Below are 21743 nucleotides of genomic sequence, written 5' to 3'. Positions count from 1 at the left end.
CCACAACAAGCCATATTTTTCCAAATCTAATTATCACAGGGACAGAAAGTGAGAGGAAATCTTCTGAACAGGAGCACGGACAGCATAACAAAAATCATAGTAATGTTAACCCTTCCCTATGCTATCTAAAGTAAATATATGGAGTTACACTTAAAAATGTACCTGTTCTGACTTGCAAACAAAGTTAATTTAAGAACAAACCTACATAACCTATCTTGTTTGTAACTTGGGGACTGGCTGTATATATTAAAGAGCTTTCACTGTTAACAGTAGTTCTGACACACATGGTCCCTATGCATTTAATTAAAAAGAACCTACTTTAATCTGGATCAATTGAAATATGAATACTTTGGATAGGGTGGATGTTGCAACAAGCCACTAATAATATATCCGAACTTATTACTTATTGATACTTTCCTAATAATGGCAAATGTTAGTCATCCCTTCTTACCAATTGGCATTTTGGAATGCCATCTATGAATTTAGAAAATTGCATAAACTACTAGGAGACAAGATGAGTAAACTGAAACTGTCATATTGGTGATATCATAACAGAACATTACTCCCTAGGAAAAATGATAATGGTTTGAAAGGTGGAGGGTAGTAGGAAAAGAGGAAGACTACATTCTGGGTGGATATGCTCATTTTAATGTATTAATAGTATTTGTTTTTAATTTTGTCTCTGCACAGAAAATAGACTAGAGTTTCTATTGCTGCCATGAGATGCATCTTTACTGGATTTGCCCTGTTTGCCCTGGCTTCGCAGGTGGTTGAGGCTACATTGTCAAAGAAAGACACAAAAAAAGCAACTTCAAAAATAGTGGAAGAAAAGGTAAGAAAAGAAAACACATTACGTGGCATTTCATTCTGATACTCTGAGGTGTTGTATTCTGATATGTTGGTGTTTTCTCTGTGTGTATATAGAGCAGCTGATTTCATAACAGCCTCCTATATTTGTAAGTAGATAATTACGTAATGGGAGCTAGCATGGCATTGTGATTTGAAGGTTGGACTAGGACTGGGAGACCAGGATTTGAATCCTCGGAAACCCAGTGGCTGACCTTCTGAGCCTGTGTTACACTCTCACAGCATCAGAAGAAGGCAGTGGGAAGCCCCCTTTTGAACAAATATTGCCAAAGGAACCCCATGATAGGTTTGTTTTAGAACTGTCATAAAATAGAAATGACTTGAAGACACACAATAATTCTGTAGTTGTAAGGATTGACTTTGTTGTGGTGTAATGTATTTTGATGTGAGGTTCCAAGTTGTATGGCCATGTTCCAGAAGCATTCTCTCCTGATGCATCACCCACATCTATGGCAGGCATCCTTTGAAGATGCCTGCCATAGATGTGGGTGAAACGTAAGGAGGGAATGCTTGTGGAACATGGCCATACAGCCCGGAAAACTCACAGCAACCAGGTGATTCCAGCCATGAAAGCCCTTGAAAACTTAATATGTTTTGATTATATCAAACAACTCAGATGCATAGTTTCGGAGCTTATTTGCTAATTGTAAAATGAAAGCTCAGTAAGTGATATGAACATACTTTCCCCCAATAATGTGAATTATTCCTTATGTTACCTTATTTTAGACTTACCACATCACCGTATCATGTGAGGTCACACATATGTTCAGGCAGCTGCTGCTGTTGATTGCACAGCCTCATTTGTATCCCTTTAGTGGAGTAGATTGGGCTATTATGCTCATTACGCTTAATTAGCTATCAATAGGGTTCACATGAGGATCTGGAAGTGAATTCTTCACAGGAAAGTTGTGGTGTGAAGAGGTTCAGAACATCTTATCTATAGGTGAGACATTTTACATAAGATAAATACCTGGCTTGATTGTTATGATGCAAATGAACATTCAGAAACAGCTATGGTTTTTAGAATGCTTTTATTAGATTGTTTGTACATAAGCATGTTAAGAGCAACACCTGTGTCTCTTAATAATCGCTCAGCTAGTTCATTAATTTATTTATTTACAGTATTTATATTCCACCCTTCTCACAAAAAGGGGTTTCAGGGCAGATCGCAGAGCACATATACAACAAACATTAAATGCTGCTTACACGATGACAAGACAGACAACAGATAGAGGTGTATATATATATATATATATATATATATATATATATATATATATAGGCTTTCCCATATTTTGGCAGGTTGTGCTTGGTTCTGCCCATGGGGAAGTGCTGTTGCTCCATCTCCTTGCTGAAGAGCTTTTATTTCTTTGTTTGTAAACTTCCTCCTCGTGCCTAAAATACCTCCCCGTTTCAATGCAGTTCCTATTTATGTGTCTCAAATTTGTTTTCAAACTGCTAGGCTGGCAGAAAAGGAGATGAAAGGCCAGACACTCACTGTAACCCAGGCTTCGAACTATCAATCTTCTGGTTGACAAGATTTATTGCCGCTTGGTGATTAACCTGCTGTGCTAAAGCATTTTAGATAACAATTGTCCAGCATTTAGTAACTTGTTTCTAAAATAATGTTTTATACAGTTAATGGAGAGTCCAGATTAGTATTTAGGCGAGTTGCACTGAAGGAAATTGGTGAGCCATGCTCAAAATTGCTGTTTCCTCCTGTGCTGCTTTAAAAAGCTTTTCTTGAGGACTAGACATTTCCAGGAGCAGCATGGGATATGTTGCAGGGATGGGAAAGTGGTCAGAGCTCTTCTTCTCCCACACTTACTCCATTGGCTAGATTGTGTTAGGTTCTTTGAATGGAATGAGCATCTGGCTTAGTGTTTTTTAGAATATGTTAAACCTCTGTTTTTGTTTCTAAAGTTTCTTTCACGTAACGTCCTTATATGTAAAACTTATGTAAAATAGTATAGGAAGTGGGAGCCATCATAGTGTAATGATTTTGAGCATTGGACTAAGGATCTATTTATACTACAATTAATGCACATTAATTGCCATGGCTCAGTGCTATAAAATCCTTGGAATATAGATCTCTGGAGGCAACAGCTCTCTTTGGCAGAGAAGGCTAAAACCTTGTAAAACTACAACTCCCACGATTCCATAGCCTTGAGTCATGCTAGGCAAGGTAGTGTCAACTGCATTAATTCTGTAATATAGATGGATCTTAAGGCTTTAGGAAGTTAGGGTTCACATCCCTGCTAAGCTGTGGAAATTCTTTGGATTGCTTTGGGCAGTCATACTCACTCACTATTAGACAAAGGCAGTGGTAAGCTTCTTCTCAATAAATCTTTCCAAGAAAGTTGTATAGTAAGGTTATCACGAGTTAGAATTTATTTGAAGGCATTTAACAACATAAGTAGTATAGGGACACTATAAAAATTGGCACAATTTAATTTCTTCCTATTAACTTGCATTCATATATGAGATACCCAAAATGGATAATTTCAGTATCAAATCAAAAAATCATAAAATAGTGAAACAGCATGTGAGGAGACATGCTACCTTGAATCCAAGGTGTATTTAGCCCCACACTGGATTTCCAACAGAGAGCAACTATATCAATAGCTATCTTTATCAGACCCACCCAGAAAACATTAAGTAACTGTGAGAGTTGTAAACCAAAAGATTTGGGGAACCAAAATTCCTCTCGCCTAATATAGTTAGCACTGTACCATAATTTTCTGGCAACAATTCTCTGGTATAGTTTTTGCTACTATCTGTTTTTGAGAATAGTTGTTTTCTTTGGCTGTAATTTTTTGAAAATAGTGGTTTTCTTTGGCTGTAATGGCTAAGAAATCTTTTGCTTGTGTGTCTTAATTTTTTTTTTAAAAAAAACCCAACTTGAATTATCATTTATCATTACATCTGCATAGAAATTATGGATATGAATTCTAAGATAATTTATTGTTGACAGACTCACCATTCAGATAAAACAGTACAAGACCGTGGACTGGTAGTTACTGATTCAAAGACAAGAGATATTATCCTGGAACATAAAAGCTACTGTGCTAAAAAAGCACGAGAGAAACATTTCCCAGGAGATGTTCTAGGCTACATTACACCAGTAAGTATTGAGAAAAAAATGGTAAGAGATGCAGCCATATGTAGGGATAATGGGGGCAAGATGTGGTTATAAATGAACCTATATGTCTGAATCGTATGTTGGAAACATTAACAAAATTTGTTTTTCATTAAATATGATGGAAAGTATATGAGGCGAGCCAGAGTAGTGTAATAGTTTAAGCCTTGCGCTACAGCTCTGGAGACCAGGATCTTAAGCCTCACTCACACATGGAAACCACTGGGTGACCTTGGGCAAATCACCCTCCTGTAGCATGAGATGAAGACAAAGGCAAATCCCATCTAAACAAATACTGACAAGAAACCGCAATTCTTGGTTTGCCTTAGGGTCATTAAAGTTGGAAGTGTCTTGAAGGCATGCGGCCACAGATTATACAACAGCATTGTACTATACAAGATTATGTACAAATGTATTCTCTCTGTTCTCTTTGCTAGTGGAACAGCCATGGCTATGATATTGCGAAAACATTTGGAAACAAATTTACGGTGATCTCACCAGTGTGGCTTCAGGTGAAAAGAAGGGGAAAGGAGAGGTTCCAGCTGACAGGCCTCCATGATGCTGATCAAGGTCATTAATCTTTTCTGTGCCGTCTGCTTTAGCAGTTTTGATTTCTGGTGTTGATGTAGATTGTGTAAATATACTGAGCTCTTATGTTAAACACTTTTCTTTGCAGATATAGGTAGTTACAAAATATTGAGTAATGTCAAATTTGACTGAGCAGTTGGAGTAATTAGATGTATTCTATAAAACACCCAACTGTGTTCCTACCATGGAATAATCCAGCCAGTTTACTTACACTAGTATCTCCAGTTATAATTTCTGAAATCCAGTAATCTTTTTCTGTCATGTTGCAGCTTAACTGATTGGTTATGAAGTAAACTATTACAGTAAGGTTTGGAAATATTTGGCCATATAGATGTTGGACTGTAATACCTCTATTTAGGCAGCATCACAATGAGGAAAGATCATGGGAGCTGGAGTCCAATAGAAAATCGCACAAATGGACTACAAACGAAGGCACAACTGTGGCCCAAATGATTCATTGGAACTTATGTCACGAGTACAATTGGCACTGCACAGTAAGGAGCCTTTTGCTAGTTGCCTTGAAAGACTGCAGAGCTTCAGTATGCTAGTAGGGCACAAAAAGGCAAACACGATTTTCCTAGTTACGTGCGTGTATGACTTTCTCTTTACTGTGACCTAAACCAGTGCATTCCAAATTGTATATTTTTGACTTTATGTAAGCAATTTGTTTCTCCATAGGGATCCGCCTAGGCTTCATTTGGCAGGCAAAGAGTATAAGAGTCTTTAAAAAAATGAACTGTAATTGAAAATATTGTCCTTAATGATTTTGTCATCTTTATTTTTTAATAGGCTGGATGAAGGAAGTAAAGAAGAATGCCAAAAACATCAAAATAGGTGACTTTGGAATGAACCTTTTATATTTGCCTCCCACCCCATATGTAATATTTGTCCCATCCTGTCCACCAATTCCTTGCAAGGGTGGGTGGGGAGGTTTTTGGAGGCCATAGGATAGGTTTTATCTTCAATTTTCCACCTTTAATCCTTATGTTAGGAGAAAAGCAGAATAACAAAGTAAATAAATAATAAAATAAAATCAATTCCCTACTGAAACTGCAGTTCCCCAACTGATAGACCTGGGAGCATCCAAGCTAAGCTTTGTTGGAAATGATTTTTTGAAAAACTTTCTTGACATATTTTCAAAGTCTCCTATAGATCTTTCTCATCACATAACTTTGAAATCATACAAACAGACTGAGAGATAGCTTTTATCCTAGAGCTTTAACTGTATTAAACTCAATGGTTTCACATTGATGTGGCATTGGTGGCTGTGTGGTGGTGGTTGAAGTGTGGAGGGATGGGTGTGTTGTTTTGTGATGTGTGCTGGGGAAAACATTTAATTTTGTTGTACATTGTACAATGACAATAAAGTTATTCTATTTGAGCAAGCGGAGCCCCCGGTGGTGCAGTGGGTTAAACCGCTGAGCTGCTGAACTTTCTGACCAAACGGTCTGCAGTTTGAATCTGGGGAGTGGGGTGAGCTCCCACTGTTAGACTCAGCTTCTGTCAACCTAGCAGTTTGAAAACATGCAAATGTGAGTAGATCAATAGGTACCACTTTGGCGGGAAGGTAACAGCACTCCATGCAGTCATCCCAGCCACATGACCTTGGAGGTGTCTACAGACAATGCCGGCTCTTAGAAATGGAGATGAGCACCACTCCCAGAGTCGGACACAACTAGACTTAATGTCAGGGGAAACCTTTATCTTTTATTCTAGTAAGGTATGCACCATACCTTTTCCATGCTCCTTTAAAGCAAAAATGGCAGCTACTCATATATACACCCTACACCCTCCGCCCCGTTTTTGCTTCAAGGACATGGAGAACATTTTATCCACCTTCTTTCTCTCAAAAGTCCTAATACAAATTATTCTTTGCTTACTTCTTATCACAGGAAATCAGTAGTTCATCAGGCTTTGTAGTTATGTGACAGGAGGCACTGGTGTGTCTCTGCTTAAGATCTTTGGAGGCCACATATTATCTGAAAGTTGCACATACTTGAATGAAGGCCTGGTTCAAATATTTATATGGGCCAAAAGTACAAACCTCATGATGAATGAGTAGATGTGAGTTCTGGACACATAGAAGACTAAATTGCATAGTCTCTCCTCCGCCCCCCGGCCCTTTCATATTTGATAGAGATAGTGATGTGATATGAAACCATAGATACTGCCTGGAGGTCCCCTTTAATTGCTACCTACAATTGAAATAAGTGTTCAATAGAATGTTCCTGTTCATATGAAGAACTAATTAAACTGGAATCATATTTGAAAATAGGAGCTGAAATACCTTAAAGACTCAGATCCCATCTAATCTTGGAAGCTAAACAGCTCTTGTTTGTACTTGGATGACAGATTGCCAAAGAACACCAGGTACTTTTGCCTATATTTCAGAGGAAGGAACTGATAAAATCACTTCTAAGTATTCATTGCTCTAGAATACACTATGAAACATTCATGGGGTTGCCATAAGTCAATGTGCAACTTGAAGGCATGCACACACACATATGTCAAAACACAGAAAAAGAAGTTGTAGATTAGAGGAAGAAGAGGATGGAATATAGTTATTAAGGAGGAATGTTTTCAAGATAGTGGTATGAATCACATCAGATTTACTAATTATGTTTGCTCTCTCTGTTCAATCCTTAGTACCTCGAATTTTATTTGAAGGCTGGAGTTACCAGGATTTTGAGAGTGTGTTTAACAGTGAGGATGAAATAGAAGAGCTTTCAGATAATATGGTTCAAGTAGCAAAGGTAAAAACATGCCTATAAGAAGTAAGTAGGTAAATAAATGAGATGCAAAAATGTGTGTGATAAAAAAACTGTCATAAGCAACATGTGCAAAATGACATTTCCATGATAATCTTAATGTCCAAACAAAAATTAATAAATGAGTGTTGAGTCCTAGGTGTAGAAATACATTTGCAAATGAGTTGTTAGCGCACAATAGAATCAGTTCCTTTAGCACATGAGTAGAAATATCTCTAGGCTAAATTCCAGTACTTTAAAGCAATTGCTTTCAGATGTGTCTATAGATAAACATTGCACCTTCAAGATTTCTTACTTGCCATCATGTCAGCTTTGACCTATGAATATCTTCCTTGGGCATCAAAAGCCTTGCTCATCTACCTGTAACGTGCTGGCTCTTTTTTCCTATGATCTTGTGCTTTTCCACATCTCTCATTTCATCAGTTTCATCATGTCATCAGTTCAGATGCTGCATTATAAAGCTGTAATACATTCCACTCAAGCAGCATGGGTTGTGTATACAATTTAACTACATGTATTTGCTCAAATATATAGTCATGTTGCAAAGTGAGACTGTTGTGCAGATAAAACTAAAAAAATCCATAAACACAGACATCTATTTGTTTTCTTAAATTATGTTTTCCATACTTCCATTTTATGTTTTTGTGCTATTTTGTTATAAGCTCCTTTGGGTCACATTCATGAGACAAAGGCAGGATAAAAATAAAATAGTAATAAAAAGCAGTGGAGAAAATAAAAGCTTTTTATCAATATTCCACTGATAAAAGGATTAAGATCCAAAGAGCAGATACGTTTTCACAAGACATCAAAACTAATATTCTTAATTATGTTGCCTGCTTATTCAGAATAATGTCTTATTTTTTTTATTTTAGAATGAGAACTTTGATGGCTTTGTGGCTGAAGTTTGGAGTCAGCTAGGAAATCAGAAGAAAACGTAAGTCTAGAACTTTTTTAATGCTACCTTTGTATGCATATGTTGATTAGGCAGTTTAAAATTGTGATCATAAATACTATTATTAATCAAGTTTCTCTAAAACTGACAGAGCTAATTTCTGAACAGTCTTGAGATTATTATTCGAAAATTAAAGCCAAGGATTTTGATGACAGAGTAGGTACCACCAAGAGTCCTGATTTTTCCATAGTGAAATGGGAAATGTTCCAATGAATGCAATTCAAGTGACTTCAGAAATTTCAGATTATATTATAGCAAGCCAGAACTGTTGTCAAACTGGAGTAATTCTGTATTTTTTTTCTAAGTTGGTACAACAATATGGTAGATTCACAGTGGTTCTCAACCTGGGGTCCCCAGATGTTTTTGGCCTACAACTCCCAGAAATCCCAGCCAGTTTACCAGCTGTTAGGATTTCTGGGAGTCGAAGGCTAAAAACATCTGGGGACCCCAGGTTGAGAACCACTGTGGTAGAAGTATGTTTTGCAGTGACACCTAGACCTTGAAACTGGAAACTTGAAGTGCCAGTCATTCCCACACTTCTTCATTCAAACTAGCAAATTGTCACTAATAAAAATAATTCTTGTTGACACTGATTTTGCGATACCTGTAAAATCATAGATTAGATCAAATGAGGCAAATGACCATCAGATAATGGAGGAAAAGGTTGCAAGACGCATGAAGAATAACTCAGTTTCCCTCATCATTCCTCACTCTTTTTTTTACTTCTTGCAGACCAAAAATTTATACTCCACCTTTCTCAGCCCCATGGAGGGACTCAAGGAGGCTTACAACTCCGGCAAGATTCAATGCTGTATAAAACAACCATAAACATATCCTGTCAACTAAAACAATAAAAACAATCAAGCAAATAAAACACATAGAATAATGACATTTAAAACATATAAAGTGTATGGTACCATTCATCCATAATCCTTTCTCATAATCCTTATTCAGTCTGTGTTGAATCTTTCTTAGGAAATTGCTCATGAAACTGGTAGGGTGGTCTGTTCAGAAATAATTCCTAATGTAGTGAGTCATGTAGCTTTTCTCTGAAGAGCAAAAAACTAAATCCCAATTTCTATATAAAATTCCATAACCAGGTCTGCAGCAGTTCTCAAGATTCAATCTGCTGTGTCTGTAAAATCATTCTTGTTGAATGATGAGACATGGATTTTCTTGTATTACAATATATTTTGTCTAACCCCGGGCTTGTCAGTTCATGTCTTAATTACGGTGGGGAGAAAATCATAGTGCTGGAAGTGCTATATGTGTACTGCTACTTGAAATCTGTCATGACATTCATACTCCACCCTCATGGTGGCAGTATCTACTCATTTTTAGAAGATTTCTTTTTCTTTTTCCTTGACATGTTAGAAGGAAAGATGCTAAATGCATTGGTAGGTCTATCCTGCTGTTTTACATCTTGGTATATGACATTTATATGTTGATAATCTTAATCAGGGTCAAGTGATTTGAAAAGGAACAAGACCCCTTGGTTAATTAGGTTCTGATTATTTGATGCTTTTAATTTGGTTTGTAAGTGCTCACAGGAATCAAAACACTTGTTTCAAGTAAGAAAGGAGTGGAGCTCAATTTTCAGAGCAAGCACTACTCACCATCAAATGGGGTAAGACGAGTAACAAAGATGTGTAGCTAAAAGATAGATATTCTGCCATAATTAGAGGTTGCGGATCAGGATAATACTTTATCAGCACTGTATAAAACAATATTTCTATAGAGTAGAACAATCCAGAGTAAGATAAGCCTCCTTTATTTTTATAATTATGTTGAGGAAGCAGAGATTTGTATAGGACATGGACAAGCCCCTGTTCAGGGTAGTTAATATGAATGCTACATATACATTGGCCAACACACATTTTGGTTCCTCAAATGTTAGCGTTATTTCTGGGTATGTTTGACTTTTCCTGTGCTTTTCCTGCATGGGAGGGGGTTGGATAGATGGTCCATGTGGTCTCTTCCAACTCTATGATTCTATGATTCCATGACTTGCTAATTCCAAAAATGGCACCAGTTTCCCCTTATCAGCTCCAGGTTTTGAGATACAGAACATATGGCATCTACCAGTCGCTATGTGCTCATCCATAGAAAACCACTGCAGCCATGTCTAAGAAATTAAAGCTGATGTGGTCTATCCAATTCAATGTTCTTAATCAGCACCCCAAAGAACCCCGGGACCAAGCCTAAAATCAAGACACCAATAATTTTTTTTTGTTTGTCTGTGTTATCTAAAATCTAAGTAGTACTCAACCAATTATAGGGATACTTGCATTTCCCCAGTTTAAAAAAAACAACAACAACTCAGAGAGAGAGCATGGTGTTTTGGTGCAATATAAGTGGGTGTACTGGGACCTAGCTACAGTTATTGCAGTTTTTTATTCTGGGAATTGGGCATCTTGACCATAGCAAAGATACTGGGTCCCCAAGGTCTATTAGAGCTCATGGAATGATTGCAGGTGAGAGTCACGAGTCCCCTGTGGCCTATTAAAGCAGAAGTGAGGAAATTGGAAGTTTTCCCAATTTCCCATTTTCTGTACTATATGAGCCTATTCTGGTATGGATAAAGTTCATCCATGGTAAACAATGTGTTGTTTTGCTGTGGTAAGGTTTGCATTCTATCTTTTTGTTTTTCCTCTTTCTTTCATCTACAAGAGAAGGAAATACAAATTATCATTTGGAGCAAAAATAGTATTTTCTATTTAAACCCAAATATGAGGAAACTAATAACCCTTCAAACTGCAGTTAAATAGAGCAAGGATCTTAAATCATGGTTCGAAATAGTTTGGTTTCAAAAAGTTAAGCTTTTCATTGTTAAGCAGAAAGCTGTATTTTGTTTGAATTACAAGACTGGGTGTTTTAAATGCTATTTTCTTGCCTATGACGAAATGTGATGTGTGCCAGCCCATGCTTACCATGCCACTTTTTGGTCATAATAAATTGCGATTGTGATATATGAACTGAACCAAAGTAAGAATATGGTATGTCTTGGTTAAGAAAATATGATATGTGTTGCTGTTCGCTGCCTCAAATCACAGAAAGAGGTGGGTAAGAAATATATATTATACTATGACTACCCCCACCCCTAGTATCCATAGGGTCATCTGTCTGTTTCTCCAGCCCACCTTCAACAGTTGTAAGCATACATTCAATTTTGAAACTGTTAAGAAATTTCCAGATATACAGGTGAGGAGGAAGAGAAGAAAAAGGACATGGGCAATGTAGGATCTTTCCCTCTCCATGTTAGAAAGGAGCTTTCCTAGCAGTGGCTTTCTTAATTAAGGTCTGCTTGTATGTTCACACCCTGTCATCCTGGAGATACTTCATCTCATTTGGTTTTGGAAACTAATAAGGAGCCCAGTTAGAATCTGGATGGGAGACTACCACAAAATGCCAGGGATCTCTAAGGAGATCCAGGGAAGATTGCTTTGCAAAACCCTGGGTTGCTGCCTGTCAGAATGGAAAGTTTGGGGCTAAATTGTTAGAAGACTGCTTCCAATATTCCTAAATTTGCTACTTTCTCCTGTTCCTCTCTTTTCACTTTTGCTTCCTTAGCTCCTTTTATAGGGTTTATATATGTTAAGTTCCTTTCAGATTATGTCTATTGTCTGTCAGTATTCACAAATGTCTCCTTTACATTTACAGTGTGTTTTGTTTCCTGAACTATATATAGGTTGAAAGATAAAAATTAGTCCTGGTTCTTAACAGATCTCTCTTGCAAGTGTTTAATTTTGCATAATGATGGTTTTTGGCTTCTGACAATTCAGTGCCTTAAGGAGGCCTTGGTTCAGTAGACAAAAGCACAGTTAGTGTTCTGTTCAAGGTGAGATTAAACTGTAGATGGTGCTAATACTGCAAAGTTTCCTTCACCATATGCTGTGTTAGCTATAAGTTGCTTGAACATCTGCATTTGACCTTCAGGTGTCTTATTAACTGTCTGAGCCTTGGGAATTTAACCTATTAATCAAAGGCTTACAGTAAGTTGCTTCCTTCCTTAGGGCAGTGAAAGGACAACTGGCAATAACTCATCCTTGAACTAAGATGACTTTAAAAATTGTAGTTTTAACTCAGTTCTTGTGGGTTTTTTTGGGCTATATGGCCATGTTCTAGAGGCATTTCTCCTGACGTTTCGCCTGCATCTATGGCAAGCATCCTCAAAGGGGATGCTTGCCATAGATGCAGGCGAAACGTCAAGAGAAATGCCTCTAGAACATGGCCATATAGCCCGAAAAAACCCACAAGAACTGAGTGATTCCAGCCATGAAAGCCTTCGACAATACATTGTAGTTTTAACTTTTTGTTAGTTATCTCTAATGTTGGCTTCATTTTGTTTATCATCTTTTTTTAATTTTTATTTGACCCTGGAGAATTGTTGATTTAGAGAGCAGAGTGAGCAACCATTAAACTTGAATCTTAGTTAACATTAAAATGATATTCTAGGAGCACACAATAAATAATGTGTATTGAGTTAAACATTCTGGTGAGGTCAGCATCATTATGAGCTTCAAGTAGGACAGAGCAGTCCTGTGATGCCTGAAGTGTCTGAACATATGTTTAATGAATGAGGTTGAGAGTGAAGGGGCAAAAAGGGAAACGAGAACTTTGTATATGCAGACAACTGGCATTATCTAGAAGGACTATGGCCAGCAAGCGTTTTTAAGAAAGACAATCTTAATTGGTCTGCGAGAAAATTCCCAAAGCTGCATATGCCTTAGAGAAGCTCTGAAGTTAAACTTGACAATGGCAAAGTACATAATGAATATTTAATGGTGTTTTGACGTGAAGAAAGGTTTGCTCTCCACTCATTATGTTGTTTTTTTTTAAAAAGCCAAAAGGAAAGGAGAGGGTATGTTTTTTTTTCTTCCCAAGTTGACAGCGGTAATAGTGGAAAATATGGTCCTCATACAGGAAACACTACTGTTGAGAAGAACAGGGATATAATTTATAGGTTGCTTGTAAATGGGCATTCAGCCAGGGATGTTGGGGATAGCAGAGTGCAGGCACACTTGATTTACATAGTCTGTTTGGGGTGACAAATGGAAGTACACTTAAATGAAGCCTGAGCATTAACCACTAATCCCTGCAATTGGCTGAAGGTGCTCTTGGGGCAGAGACATTGCTTGACAAGTTAGTCTGCCAGTACTTAAATCTTCCCTGGCTATTTTTCTTACAAAAGCAACTGCCACCATTCTTCTACCTTTACCATAAATCAAGTAAAACGCTATGATACAAGTTTAGTAGCAAAACTATCTTACATTGACAGGTTTCCTAAAAGAGTATAAAATCTTTCTCCCCCTCTTTCTTCCCTTTGTGGCCTATACTGGTAGGGAGACAGTGCTGAGTTCTGTGATAGCTGCAAAATTGTGCTGAAATAATAGCAGAAAAATCAAGGTAATTTATCTTCCTCTTTCCTCCAATCTTATGTTTATACTACAATACTGTGCTGCTTCCTTTGTTTACTAGAGAAGCAATATGATCAGGAGAAACTGTTCTAGAAGTCTTGCTGAGAAATCCTGCTGTTTTTGTCCATTGAAGATAAAAAAGACGTGGTCCCTTGGCCCTTCTGATAGTCCATGTGTTAGTTACATGTGGCTACTAAATCCTTGAAGAAGAATGCTGCTTCTGTTTTTAAACAGAATAACCTGGAAAGCACCCATTCTTAGTAGACACCTCAATATTTATTCATTTCTTTGTTTCAGAACTAAGTGAAGGTTTCTTTTTAAGGGCGGTTATAATGATATGTTGAAGTCATCCACGACCAAACAATGGCTAGAGTGATGCTTTGGGATCCAGAGCACCATTTTGTCACAGCTCAGTAAGGGATAGATTTATTATGTCATTTATTTTGATCACCCTTTTCCAGCTTTTCAATATCCTTCTTGAATAGTATTGCCCAGAACTGGGCACAATATTCCAGGTGAAGTCTGACCAAAGCAGAATAGGGTGGAGCTATTACCTCCTTCAATATCTAGCCAGTATACTTCTGTTGAATCACGTTGTTGTTGTTTTTATTTGCTTCATCACATGGTTGATTCATGTTAAGCTTGTGTTCTGCTAACACTCTTCAATCCCATCCACATTCATCCCTTCGAATAAGAAACATCCAAAATCCCAGATCATGAACTTCTTTCCTCAGGTCTTGCAAGCCCAATGACATGTTTACCTTGTTTCAATAAACCTACCATGCTGTTTCCTTCTTTTGCTAATGACTTCTGCTCTACCAAACATTATCATCATTTCCAGGAAGCTGTGTCATGATACGTCCCAAAGGTGACAGCCACAATTTAGCCATCTAAACTTCTATTAAGAGTTCATTTGTTGTAAGGCCTACTGATTTTTCTTTTTAGCAATCTTTGATATTTGTAGAACCTTTCCTCAGCACTACATTTCAAATGAATTAATTTTCTTCTTGTCAGCTTTCTTCACTGTTTTCATATTGCTATTTAATGCTTTTTGATATATGATTATCTACAATTTCAGTGGAACTACCTCAAGGTTAGGTGCTTTTGAAGATGAATAAAGAATGTAGGACAATAGTTCCTTCTAAATATAGATGTCTCCTGGCTCTTCTGATAGAACTTGGATTGTTAATAGTCATTTATGGGGTAGTATTTAAGGATAGTGAACAATAGCATATAACTAACTGTGCAGGTAATAATTGGACTGCAAATATTTATAATATTAGCAATTAGGGAATGAAGAGAGAGACTGATCCTGCCAGAGACTGATCCTACCATCTCCCCATTGCCACAGTATTATAAAGGGGAGTCAAACACAATTAAAGGAAGACAGGTGTTCAAGTAGAGCTTTTTTATGTTGGTAATCTTGTAAGCAGTTCTAATCCTAACCAACCACAAGACAAGTGATGGAAAACCGTTAGCATCCTGGTGAAGGCAAGGAAGGATGGAAGGCCCAAATAATAAGTAGCAGGCTGTTTTAATTCACTTGCCCAAGGAGCCAGTCTGAAAAGAGAAAACTGGTACTTTATTCTAGAATAAAGAATGAAAAAACCTTGCCTTTTTGTACCCATGTATTATCTCTTGTTGCATCTTTTATCAAGAATTGGTGGTACAATTCAGGATCAAGAAGTATATTGGGAATAATGTTTTTCTGATTCTAATGTTACTTCTAAAAGGACAATTTCAAAACAGTCCGCGTTGTTCTATATTTCTTACTTGCAGTTTTATTGCTGTGCTTGTTTTACAGAGGCCTGATTCACTTGCTCACTCATCTCTCTGAAGCATTACATCGGGCACGGCTTAAGCTAATACTGGTCATCCCTCCTGCTGTGATGCCAGGGTGAGTGTCTTGTTCTCAAATCAAATTCCAAATTATTCTTTATTGTCGAAGGCTTTCATGGCTGGAATCACTGGGTTGTTGGGCTGTATGTTTGGGCTGTATGGCCATGTTCTAGAAGCATTCTCTCCTCACAACCTCTGAGGATGCCTGTCATAGATGCAGGCGAAATGTTAGGAGATATTACTTCTAGAATATGGCCATCCAGCCCAAAAAAACTACAACAACAACCTATTATTTTTTCTGTTTTGTTCAATATGTCATCAGTTTATTGTTGCACAGATCAAATGTGAGAAAAATGTTGTCAGTACAGTTGGCCCTCAGTATTCATGAGTTTTGCACCCATAGATTCAGCCAACCATGGCTTGAAAATATTGCATTAAAATTCCAAAATGTGCTGCACACTATCCTGATTTGTAGGCATACCCTTCTGTAGTCTCCCACCATTTTACAGATCCTCAGATTCTTTCTGGCATTTGTTTGAGTGGTGCCATTTTATATAAGGGACACAATATTACTGTACCATGGTGTATAAAGGAAATTGAACATTCATAGATTTTCGTGCCCACAGTGGATATACCCATTGTATCTTCCTTGAGAAAATAATGAGCTTTGTACCTTAGGAAAAGAAGGGGATGGTTATTAGAAAGTGTGGCTGTGCTAGGATTTTATTTCTGTGGGCATTGAGTTCTACATTCATTGTAAAAATGTGGAACACAGCCCATTAAAGCATTTAATAACTGTTGAAGCAAAGAACTCACACACGTGTGTTTGTGTGCTGTAGAAAAGTCAGCGATTAGAATGTTTGAATTGAGATGTGAGTTATGGATTTTCTGAAGATAGTATTTGTTGAGTGCAAAGCTTCTCTTAAACCCTAATGTGTATTTGCAATAAGTAAGTCTGAGGGGGAAGGCAAATATAAAAAATGCAGTGTTCCTACATAAAAATAATCTTTATTTGTTTGCACTTTTTTTGTACATGATGGATGTTTCGCGTTGTTTCTGGCCACTTTGAATTTTTATAATATCCTGCCAAATATTTTACTCTCATTAGTATTAAACTATTCTGAAAGAAGAACTTGCCAATTGTGCAACATATATTTGAGTTTAATGTGTGTATTACTCATCAGCCTAGTGTCAATCAAGCTAGTTATATACTTGTGGAGAAGCTGTTATTCTTGTATCCTTCATACTAGAAATTTAAAATGGTATTCTAAAATGGCTATTCAATTCTCTCTTTTCAACCATCAAAAACTGAGCTATTAACTATATTGGACTAAATATGCCTAATAGTGAAAAGGAGAGCAGAAGAATGATTGGTAGAGAGAGAGAGAGAGAGAGGGAGAGAGAAAATGTAATTAGCTGGTTTTGTATTTTTGCACGAGCTTTCATGGATATGAATTATTTCTTCAAATGATATGCAAAGATCTTTCAGATCTTTACAGTGGTTAAGTAGTGTTGATGGGTGAAATGCCTAATGATAATAACCACTCTGCCTTATCACCCTAGATGCCATGCAGTACTTGAAGCCAACTAAGATCTGTCTGGGCTCCAGTGTAATACAGATCTACATCTTAGGCTTGTAGACATAGACAGCCCTGATTTAAGCTTGTAGACAGTATTTTAAGTCTGCAGCAGTGATTCGCTAAGGCTGTGAGGCATCAACACCTTCACTTGATCATTGGAATTCATCTTGTACTGGAAGAGTATGCTCACATTGTAATCATATAGATAGCATTGCCTTTCCACTCCAGGCCTGATCCTATAGAGTTCCCCCACCACAATGCCTCTCACTTGTTAGAGGTCTGCAAACTGCAGCTATACTGGTTTGTGTTTCAGCATGTGCATGGATTTTGTGTTTGGTTTTGTGTTGTTTTGTTCATGATTATAGAATCATAGAGTTGGAGGAAACCCCAAGGGCCATCCAGTTCAGTTTCCTGTCATGCAGGAATACACAATAAAAGCACTCCCAAAAGTTGGAAATCCATCCTCTGTTTCAAAAGCTCCCGGGAAGGGGGCTCCATTACCTCCAGAGGCAGCATATTCCACTGTCAAACAGTTCTTCACCATCGGGAAGATTTTTCTGATGTTATGTGGAATTTCTTTTCGTATATTTTGAATAGTTGCTTTGTGTCTTATGATGAAACGTTGCAAGACCCCTTGGTCCTTGTACATTGAATACACCTAGGGATTTAAGTAGACTTATGTGTATTCCACTTGGTTCTTAATGTTTGAAAACATTCAGTGCTTTTGAGATTCACCATTAAGCAATTTACCAGTAATGCATATTCACAGATGCCCTTTAAATATCTGGGATTCCATATTTCGTAGAGTATTTCTTGCTATGACACCTGTTTGCCATAAGAGCTCAACTGTGTAAGCAGGCTCATTAGATCCCAGTTAAGATGAGCAGACACGTGATTCTTGGGCCTTTATCTACTTAGTTTAGATTTAAAGCAGATTGTTCCTGCTTGCAAATTGGAGTCTCTTACAGAAAGCAAATTTGTGCTCCCAAACACATTTGCAGCTTCTGCATTATCAGTCATTATTATAACTAAGCTTCTCATAAAGCTAATGCATTCCTTTCAACTTCTAGGATAATTGCAGCAAACAATAGATATTGTAAAATGCAGTCATATATTTTGAATGTTAAGTAGAATGGAGACAATCTTCCGAACTAAACATCATCTTGCAGCCCTTACTCTGTCGAGTTAGGTAGAATGCTACACCTGGCTTGGCTAATATGTATATCTTTTAATGTGAGATTGAGGACTACCCTGCTCAGGTGGAATGTTTTTTTTTACAGACCATTAGGATGAATAATCTTCTGTGCAGATTTACACAAAAGAGCATTGCATTTTTAGAATCTCAAGTGTATGTTGACATTCTGAGAGCTTTCTGCCTAATGGATTGGGGATGAGGAAGCTGTCAGTTCTCTAAATGTTGCTGACTTAAGGTCAGTGGAAGCCATTGTGACATTCTAATGACTTACAGCCCATCAATTTTATCACAGCAGGATTCCGATATCATCGCCCCTTCTGATGCAAAACATTGACTGATTTAAAAAACAAAATGAACTCATCCTATAAATGGCAGGAGATTGGCAGCCTGAAACTTGTCATATCCTGGAGAGGATATGTGAAGCAGGATGCTCAGGGATATACCTACACTTGGCTGGTCCTTATGGAGCCTAGCATTCCTGTCAGAGGGTATTGGTACATTCCTTGGAACTTGAGTGACACCAGCTGACCCATTCAGAAGTGGAAATGGTGCAAGCTAGATGGAAGGGATTTTGTATTCTCAGGGATTCTCATTTACGTGGAAGGTTATTGGGGGATTTTAAACTACCCAGTTGGTTTGAGGAGGGTCTGTATTGAATTCTTTCTAGAGACTATAGTGGGTTCAGCACAGCTAAGCCATAGAATACTGAGTGGTGTCAGTTTTGAATATGAAGACAGAGGGACCTGGATAGGAAGTGTTGTTTTGCTACAGCTTCCTCTGCTTGACCAGCTATACAGTGACTATCTTAGGTTGTGAACCAGTGACCATGTCTAAACTCAGGTACTGTATACATATGTAGTATAGTTGCAAAATTTTTCTAGATACCAGAAAAGGAAAACAGGATAGTGGAGCATTTTTATAGTATTATAGAATTGTAAAGTTGAAGGAGACCACAAGGGCCATCCAGTCCTAACCACCTGCCATGCGGGAATGCAAAATACATTCAAAACACTCTCAAAATATGGCCATTAATACTTTCTTTGAAAACCTTCAAAGAAGGAGACCTCACCATAATCCAAGGCAGAATATTCCACTGTTAAACAGATCTTACCACCAGGAAGTTCTACCTAATGTTTAGGTAGAATCTCTCTTTCTTTAGGTATGCAAAAGTTTCAACTCTGACCAGGCCCGTAGCCAGGATTTCGTTTCGGGGGGGGGCTAAAAATTTTTTCAGGGGGGGTTTCGGGGGGGGCTGAGTTTCGGGGGGGGGGGGGCTGAGTCTGAGTGAAAGAGGGTCTAGCCTAGCAAACCTTTTGTATCATTACCCCAATACCCCCATGCATATGGGATATATTGAGTATGGTGATCAGATCATGATATGAATAAACATAACAGTTTAAATAATGCACCAATAAGGCCTTTTCGCGAACCACCATGAAAATTTCGGGGGGGGGGGGCTGAAGCCCCCCGAGCCCCCCCCCCCTGGCTACATGCCTGACTCTGACTCATCTTTCTGTTGTCTGACTCCTTCATAAATTGCAAATGTATATTATTTGTAATAAATTAGTACCACAAAGCATTTCATTTATTTATTTTACTTTATTTACAGTATTTATATTCCACCCTTCTCACCCCAAAGGAGACACGAGGCGGATCACAAAACACATATATGGCAAAAATTCAATGCCGTTATACACAGATAAGACAGACAACAGTTCAGATAGAGGTATATGGGCTTTTCCCATCTTCGTCTTGGAGGTTGTACTCATGTGGGAATGGAGGGGGTGTGTATTGTCATGCCATCCTCCATGTCAAAGAGCCTGTTCACAGACTTCCTCCTTTTTTAATTGAAACAACGGCATTTTCTGGTGTTTCCTTATGGTGCCATTAAAATACCTCCCTGCTAAGTGGTACCTATTTATCCACTCACAGTGGTTTTCGATCTGCTAGGTGGGCAGTGAGCTATGCTGAAGCTCAGGTGCTCACCCCTGATCTGGGCTTCGAACTGCCAACCTTTCAATTTGCAAGATTTACTGCAGCTGATGGTAAACCTGCTGTGTTAAAGCTAAGCCCACATGAATAATTATACTTACAGTGAAAGAAATTATTTGGTTAAGCAATGAATATCCATATAAAATGATACATTTACAATGTATTTTTATAATATATATATTTTATTTTGAAACCAGAGTCTGCATATTTTTAAATTGCTTCTAACTCCAAAGCTCTGAAGGAAAATTATCAATCTAAAAAAGCTAATGATAGCTACATCTCTCAGACAAATTATAACATTGCATTGCTTTGTTTCCAGCGATGCAGCAAAGTAATAAATGCAGACAGTTTAGAGAGCAGGAGAGACTGTATGTACTCTTTACTGACAAGAAAGAGAAGAAAGATTTCTGCACAGTTAGAGGTGGAAAATTCCAAGTTAAGCCCTCGGTAGTTTCCTGTTGAGTTACTGGGGGAAAAGAGGTTTAAAATCAGTGTGTGGCAGCGGCTTAGATGATTTCAAGGAGTCCTGCTCCGAAGCAGGAGGAAAGTCCTGACACATGATATATAAAGTAAGAAACCAATTACAGCTGATACCCATCACATATAAAATGGTGGCATTCTGTTTGAATAACCTGGATGCAGAATTTTCACTCTCCCACTTCCCAGTGGAAGATGAGAAACTGAGCAAAGGCACAAGGCAGGATTGTGAGAAAGGATTAGATCTTTAAGGGAAAGCTTTTATTTTAAGAAAGCAATTTATACATCAGCAAAAGGATATCTTTTACATGAAAGCAACTTCCTTCAGGCACACTTAAGAAACCAGCCTGGGTCATATTCAGCCAAGGTTAAAAGAAACATAATTCCATAATGCAAACTAGTAAAACATTCATGTGTTTCTAATGATAACAAATAGATGTTCATGGATATTTGATGTCCATGAAGGGGAAGGCTGGTAGTAGACCATGTGGTGCAGCCTCAACCAACTTTTTATAGATATAGCAGGCACCTAGCCCCCTTGACTCTCTTTATTCTCTCCTTTGCCATGTGACTACCCAAGTTTTTTATAACATTGCCTTGGGAGCCTCTGGAAGCTTTGGTAATTGATCAGTCTCAATGGGCAAGTGATCAGCCATTATCTCTCGTAATCCCTGCTGGTCTTCTGTATGATGGTCACAATAGCTGTAAGTCTGAGCCCAGCACCTTATGAACCTTTGTTTACCTGGAAGAGACTATACTGCCTGACTGTGTTTCACAGATAATGGGGAAGGTTCCATTATCACACCATGTTCCATATTTCTTTATACGGTATATATAATTTAGTGACAGGGCAAGAGGTGTTTAATACCACTTACCTTCCTGCTTGTCAGTGTTTACTTACTTTGCCTTTGAGAGATCATTGCCCAGAT

The 21743-nt window shown here is 37.9% G+C and overlaps 1 protein-coding gene across 6 annotated transcripts in view; it reads left to right on the top strand.

Annotated features, from left to right (window-relative positions):
- The window catches only part of CHID1 (chitinase domain containing 1), a 130405-nt gene that overhangs the window by 5266 nt on the left and 103396 nt on the right, over nt 1-21743 (top strand). For 5 of the 6 annotated variants that reach the window (XM_060769063.2, XM_060769055.2, XM_060769045.2 and 2 more), the window contains exons 2-8: nt 691-832; nt 3842-3991; nt 4444-4576; nt 5384-5428; nt 7241-7347; nt 8235-8296; nt 15536-15628. In XM_060769063.2, the coding sequence (XP_060625046.2) occupies nt 719-832; nt 3842-3991; nt 4444-4576; nt 5384-5428; nt 7241-7347; nt 8235-8296; nt 15536-15628 (704 nt within the window). In that variant the 5' untranslated portion in view covers nt 691-718. The remainder of the gene's footprint in view (nt 1-690; nt 833-3841; nt 3992-4443; nt 4577-5383; nt 5429-7240; nt 7348-8234; nt 8297-15535; nt 15629-21743) is intronic. The other variant, XM_060769082.2, reaches the window with a different exon arrangement.

Source organism: Anolis sagrei, chromosome 1, assembly GCF_037176765.1.
Source record: "Anolis sagrei isolate rAnoSag1 chromosome 1, rAnoSag1.mat, whole genome shotgun sequence".
NCBI classification, from domain to species: Eukaryota; Metazoa; Chordata; class Lepidosauria; order Squamata; family Dactyloidae; genus Anolis; species Anolis sagrei.
This window is presented reverse-complemented; position numbering and strand designations above follow the sequence as displayed.